This window comes from Solanum stenotomum, chromosome 6, assembly GCF_019186545.1.
Source record: "Solanum stenotomum isolate F172 chromosome 6, ASM1918654v1, whole genome shotgun sequence".
Lineage (NCBI taxonomy): Eukaryota > Viridiplantae > Streptophyta > Magnoliopsida > Solanales > Solanaceae > Solanum > Solanum stenotomum.
The window spans coordinates 15067812-15074529 of record NC_064287.1 but is presented as its reverse complement, the minus strand read 5'-3'; the positions used below and the strand labels follow the sequence as shown (position 1 = coordinate 15074529).

Here is a 6718-nt window from a genome sequence, read left to right as displayed (position 1 = left end):
TTTCCAATCACAAATCACAATCCTTGAATCCATAATTCAATTCAACACCAGTTAAGAGTCAAGTCAAGAGTAGTTAAGATCAAAGTCAAGAGTCAAGTTAAGGGAAGTCGTTCAAAGTTTTCAAAAGTCTTTTATAAATGTTCTAACTTTGTTTTAAGACTTAAAGTTCAAGTTGAGTAAAAAGAAAATTTTGAAGTCCGTTTCTTCAAAAGTATATGGGTACTATGTATTCCCAAAGGGTTTAAAATGTTTTCACATTTAAACAAGAAAGGAAACCTCGATTTCCAAAGGGCTTTCGAGCTAGTTTTCAGAAAAGAGAAATCATTTTCTAAATGAAGCAAGAGTGGAACTTTGATTTCAAAGATAGACTTTGAGCTATGATTTTGAGCACTAATCTCAAATCATAGAAGAAGTATATCTTTAAATAGAATGAGCTAGTATCATATTTTGGGAGTAGTATTGAGCATCGATATAGGGGAGCATTCAAAGAACCCACAGCCCCCATAAACCATGTAGCCATCATGGGTAGTAAATGGTCATACTTTTTAGATGAATCTTTTCCGCATAGACTAGTGGGTCCACTTAGTAGTTCAAGTCTTATACATGTAGCAAGGTATAGCATGCGCTGGCAACATGAGGAAGATCGTTGTATCATCACTATAGCTCTTAAGTGATGGTTGCTGGTTAGAGAAACTCCCACAGAAGTTATTTGTATTCCTATATACACAGTTGTTTGTATTTTTACATGCATATCAGACTTTTAGTGTATCTTTGCATACACCCAGAGTTGACATCTTGTTTTGAACAGCTTTTCATTATATTACACTTGTTTTAAAACTGCTTTATATTGAAATGAGTTCAGTTATGTTGAGTTGAGTTGAGCCAGGTAAGTTTTTCAGTTTCTTTTCAATCTTAGGTTGTGTTTAGCATTTCAACTCGCATACTCGTACATTTAATGTACTGATGCCAGTTGGCCTGCATCTTATTATGATGCAGAAACAGGTAACTAGGATCGTCATCCGGTGCATCGTTTATCTAGTGAGCAGTTCAGAATCTGTTGGTGAGCCTCTTTGCATTCTAAAGGACTCATTTTCATTGCTTCCAGTTTAGTATTAGTTTATTAGGATGTCGTGTGCCTGTTCCGACATCCATCTCAGTTGTTTAGAGGCATCACAGACAGACAGACAGTTAGTTAGTTAATTCAGTTGTCTTTACTTTTCATGTCATATGTTAAAGACTTGAGTTTCCCTTAATGGCCAGATGAATGTTCCTTTATAACATTCTACTTACTTCATAAATGTGTATGTAATGAGTTAAGTCTTCCACTGAGTTAGTAAGCCAGGCTAAGGGTTCTCTTGAGGCCAATAAAGGTTTTCGAGTGCCAGCCACGTCGGGGATGTAGGCTCGGGGTGTGACAAACTTGGTATTAGAGCTCAGAGTTCAAGAGTCCTAGGGAGTCTATAAAGTTGTGTCTGTAGAATACTAGTTATCGGTGTGAAGCGGGCCACATCTATAATTAGGAGGCTGCCACATTTAGGAAAATGTCTCACTTCTTTCACACTCTTTTCGTGCGTTAGAGTTGATCACTAAAAAGTTCCTTCTAATTCATGCATACGCGTGTTTTCAGATAATAATGCCGCCACGCAGAGCAGTCAGAGGTCTTTCAGTTAAGAGAAATGTTGAGGAACAAGAGTTACCAAAGCACCTGAAGTGCAACCTCAAAATGAAGTCACTAATGTTGAGCTAAGAGAAACAATTAGGATGCAGAGTCAAGCTGTAACTAACCAGGTTAGGCAACAAAGAGGAGCCCGACAAGGAGAGGCTGACACTTCAAGGATCCGTGAGCTTTTAAGGATGAACCCACCAAGCTTCACAGGTTGAAGTGTTACTGAGGATCCGGAGAACTTCATTGAGGAGCTGAAAAGGGTATTTGATGTGATGTATGTTGCTGATGCAGAGAGGGTGGAACTAGCAGCATACCAAATAAAGGGTGTCGCTACAATCTGGTTCGACCAATGGAAAAAGAATAGGGTTGAGGATGCGCCAATAGTGATTTGGGCTGTGTTTGAGAGTGCTCTCATGGGGCGTGTCTTTCCCCGTGAGTTGCGAGAGGCAAAGAAAAGAGAGTCTCACCCTTAATCTAGAGTCTATGAGTGCTCATGAGTACAGTCTGAAGTTCACACAACATTCCCGCTATGCTCCGGAGATGGTTGCTAACATGAGGAGTAGAATGAGTTTATTTGTTGCTGGGTTATCTCGTCAGTCAAGCAAGGAAGGCAAGGCAGCTATGCTGATAGGAGATATGGACCTAGCAAGGCTTAGGATCCATGTACAACAAGTTGAGGAGGATAAGATGAAGGATAGAAAAAAGTTTAAGAATAAGAGGGCTAAGACATCAGTGAACGTTTTTAGGCAGCAAAAGAGTAGTGCAAACCGGTCTTCCTTCCAATAGAAACAGAAGGGACCTGCCACATCATCTGTAGTGCACCTGCACCTAAGAACAAATGTGAGTACAATAGTCAGAATTCTTAGAGTTTCAGAGCTAAACCTGCCTATTCTCAAGGCAGTATTGCACAAACGGTAGTAAGCCTCATGCATGTACTAACTGTGGTAGGAACCACTCATGGATGTATCGTGATGGCTTCACTGATTGTTTCAAGTGTGGTCAGAATGGTTATTTTAGGAGGGAGTGTTCTGAGAACAGGCAGAGTAATGGTAAAGAGGGTAATAAAGCCCAGTCTTCTTCAGTTGCTTCACCAGACAGAGTTGCACCTAGAGGAGCTACTTAAGGTACTGGTGGTGGAACATACCACTTGTATGCTATCAATAGTCGCCAAGAGCAAGAAGATTCACCAGATGTTGTCACTGGTATGATCCAAGTGTTTGACTTTACTGTTTATGCTTTGCTAGACCTAGGAGCGAGTTTACCTTTTGCAACTCCTCATGTTGCTATGAATTTTGATGTTATTCCTAAACAACTTAGTGAACCATTCAGTGTTTCTACACCTGTTGGTGAGTCTATTCTAGCAGAGACAGTCTATCGTGATTGTCTCATTTCCGTCAATCACAAGAGTACCATGGACGATCTAGTTGAGTTAGGCATGGTAGATTTTGATGTCATTCTTGGTATGGACTGGCTTCATACCAATTATATTCAATTGATTGTAGAACTTGAGTTATCAAGATTCAGTTTCCAAATGAGCCAGTCTTAGAGTGGAAAGCAGTTCAGCAGTGCCTAAAGGTCGTTTTATTTCATACCTTAAGGCAAAGAAGTTAGATTCTAAGGGGTGTGTCTATCACTTAGTCCGAGTTAATGACTCTAGTGTTGAGATACCTCCTATTCAGTCAGTTTCAGTAGTAAGAGAGTCTCCAGAAGTCTTTCCAGATGATTTTCCCGGAGTCCCTCCTAAGAGAGAGATAGACTTAGGGATAGACCTTCTTCCAGATACTCATCCTCTATCTATTCCACCATATAGAATGGCACCAGCAGAATTGAAAAAGCTTAAAGAGCATTTGAAGGATCTATTAGTTAAAGTCTTTTTACGGCCAGGTGTCTCACCTTGGGGCACTCTGGTCTTGTTTGTGAGAAAGAAAGATGGTTCCCTTAGGATGTGTATCGATTACCGCCAATTGAATAAGGTTACTATCAAGAAGAAGTATCCTCTTCCGATAATCGATGATCTTTTTTATCAACTTCAGAGTGCTTGTTGATTTTTGAAAATAGACCTCAGATCTGGCTACCATCAATTGAAAGTAAGGGAATATGATATTTCAAAGACAACATTTAGGACCCGTTAAGATCATTATGAGTTTCTGGTCATGTCGTTTGGTTTAACTAATACACCAGCATCGTTCATGGACCTCATGAATAGTCTTCAAACCATATTTAGCTATGTTTGTTATAGTCTTCATTGATGACATACATTACTATTCAAGGAATGAAGAAAATCATGCTAGCCATATCAGAATAGTTCTTCAGACTTTGAAAGTTAGGAAGTTGTATGCCAAGTTTTCTAAGTGTTAGTTTTGTCTTGAGTCTGTGGCATTCTTGGGCCACATTGTTTCCGGTGATAGAATTAGAGTTGATACCCAAAAGATAGAGGCAGTGCAGAGTTGGCCTAGACCCACATCTCCAACTGATATTAGGAGTTTCTTGTGTTTGGCTGGATTTTATAGAAGGTTCGTAGAGGGGTTCTCATATATTTCGTCCCCTTTGACCAAATTGACTCAGAAAATAGTTAAGTTTCGATGGTCTGAAGCTTATGAGAAAAGCTTTTCAGGAATTGAAAAATAGGTTAGGTACTACCCCAGTATTGACCTTACCAGAAGGTACACAAGGTTTTGTGGTGTATTGTGATGTATCTAGAGTTGGATTGGGTTGTGTGTTAATGCAGAATGGCAAAGTTATAGCTTATGCCTCTAGACAGGTGAAAGTTCATGAGAAGAACTACCCAACCCATGACTTAGAATTGGCTGCTGTAGTATTTGCTTTGAAAATATGGCGCCATTATCTTTATGTTGTTCATGTGGATGTGTTCACCGATCACAAGAGCCTTCAGTATGTGTTCACTCAGAAGGAGCTCAATCTCAGACATAGGAGGTGGTTAGAATTACTCAAAGATTATGACATAAATATTCTTTACCACCCAGGTCAGGCAAATGTTGTTGCTTAGGCTTTAAGCAGGTTGTCTATGGGTAGTACTGTCCATGTTGAGGAGTAAAAAAGAGAGTTAGCAAAAGATATGCATACACTTGCACGCTTAAGAGTTAAACTTATGGATTCCACAGAAGGAGGAGTGGTGGTGATGAATGGGACTGAATCATCGTTAGTGTCATAAGTAAAAGGAAAGCACGACCAAGATCCTTTATTGCTTGAATTAAATGCAAGTGTTCATAAGCAAAAAATGATGGCTTTTGAACAAGGGGAGATAGTGTTTTTGAGGTATTAAGGTGGATTGTGTGACTGGGTGTACTTGAAAGTTTCACCCATGAAGGGTGTTATGAGGTTTGGGTAAGAAGGGGAAACTTAGCCCCTAGTATGTTGGTCTTTATAGAATTTCCAAAAGGATTGGCAAGGTAGCTTATTAATTGGAGTTACCAGAAGAGTTAACAACGGTTCATCCGGTATTCCATGTCTCCATGTTGGAGGAGTGCATGGGAGATACCTCACTTATCATACCATCCGAAGATATTCGTATCAAGGATAGTTTGTCTTATGAGAAGATTCATGTTCAGATTCTAGATTGCCAAGTTCGCAAGTTGAGAACAAAAGAGGTAACATCAGTCAAAGTTCTTTGGATGAACCAATTTTTTGAGGAAACTACTTGGGAAGCTGAGGAAGATATGAAACAAAGATATCCACATCTCTTTGAGTACGGAGAAAATGCAGACCAAGGTACTAATTCTCTTCTTAGCACTCTTTAAATTATGAGTGAACATGTTGTTTGTTTGGATTTGCTTGTTGGGTGTTTGAACTTGATGTTTCCACTTTAGCCTAGTAAGAGTAATCTCATTCGAGGACGAACGTTCCCAAGGGGGAGATATTGTAAAATCTCGCAAATTGAAATATCTAGGAAGAGGCTAAGAACTGGAAGTAGTCATTTTTGGAAAGAATGAAAAATCTGGAAAATTGCTTAAGTTAGGAAAGGTTAGTTTTTGGCAACTTCAAACAACCATAACTCATACCTCAGGATGAGTTAGGTGTAGATCCAGATATGTTTGAAAAGATCATTCCATCTTTTGGAATGATATTTCCAACGACGCCAAATTTGCGTGATTTCGAGTTCGTATGAGTATGTTATGCCCTTTGGAAGTAGGGTTGTTGGATTAAGAAAATGTCCAATCCGGATATTTAATGGGTATTTTAGTGTTTTCGTGGCCCTATTATTTTAATCCATTTTTAGGAGTTTAATATGGGTCAAATCAGATTTTAGTCAGTTTTAGAATTTGGAATTTCATTGTAGGGCTAAGGTGAATAGAAAAGAAGAAGGAGAAAGGACAAGATTCATCAACATCGATCAAGATAGTTGGGATTTTTGCCAAGGGTTTATTCCTACCGGGTATGTGAGGCTTCCATGACGTTGGGATCGTTCTCCCACGTGCCAAGCATAGTTATTTCAGTTGGGTTCATCCTATATGAGTTTGAATATTGATGATCTTGATACCTATGCTTGAATTTGTATATTGTTCTTGAATTTGACTGAGTTAGGAAGTTTCTAAAATCGTTATGTCATATTATAGAGTCGTTTCGAGTTAGGTTCTTAGATAAATTTGTTAGATATCTGTATCTAAAAGTAATTTAAGAAAAAGAACCGAGTTTAGGTGAATTGGGGTAGAAAATGAAGAAGCAATTTCGTCAACTGAAATCTAGCAGTGGTGGCGCGTCGCGGAGCTGGTTCCCAGAATTGGGAATTTTCATTTCGCATCACGAAGTCTTCTACCTCAAAAGTCATTTTCAAGACTAAATTTTAAAAGCTTCTCCGCGTCGCAGACCCACCCTCAAATATTGATTTTTCGTCTTTTCTCACGTTTAGCTATCTAAAATCATTTCTAAACATCATGAGATCTTTCTAATCACAAATCACAATCCTTGAATCCATAATTCTATTCAAGGACCAGTTAAGAGTCAAGTCAAGAGCAGTTAAGATCAAAGTCAAGAGTCAAGTTAAGGGAAGTCCTTCAAAGTTTACAAAAGTCTTTTATAAATGCTCTAACTTTT

The 6718-nt window shown here is 38.9% G+C and overlaps 1 protein-coding gene across 1 annotated transcript; it reads left to right on the top strand.

Moving 5' to 3' along the window:
* Window positions 1-2218: 2218 nt before the first annotated feature.
* On the top strand, window positions 2219-2789 carry LOC125868509 (uncharacterized). The gene is made up of 2 exons (XM_049549137.1): window positions 2219-2436; window positions 2615-2789. The coding sequence occupies exons 1-2, from the start codon at window positions 2219-2221 to the stop codon at window positions 2787-2789; spliced, it is 393 nt and encodes a 130-aa protein (XP_049405094.1).
* Window positions 2790-6718: the final 3929 nt, after the last annotated feature.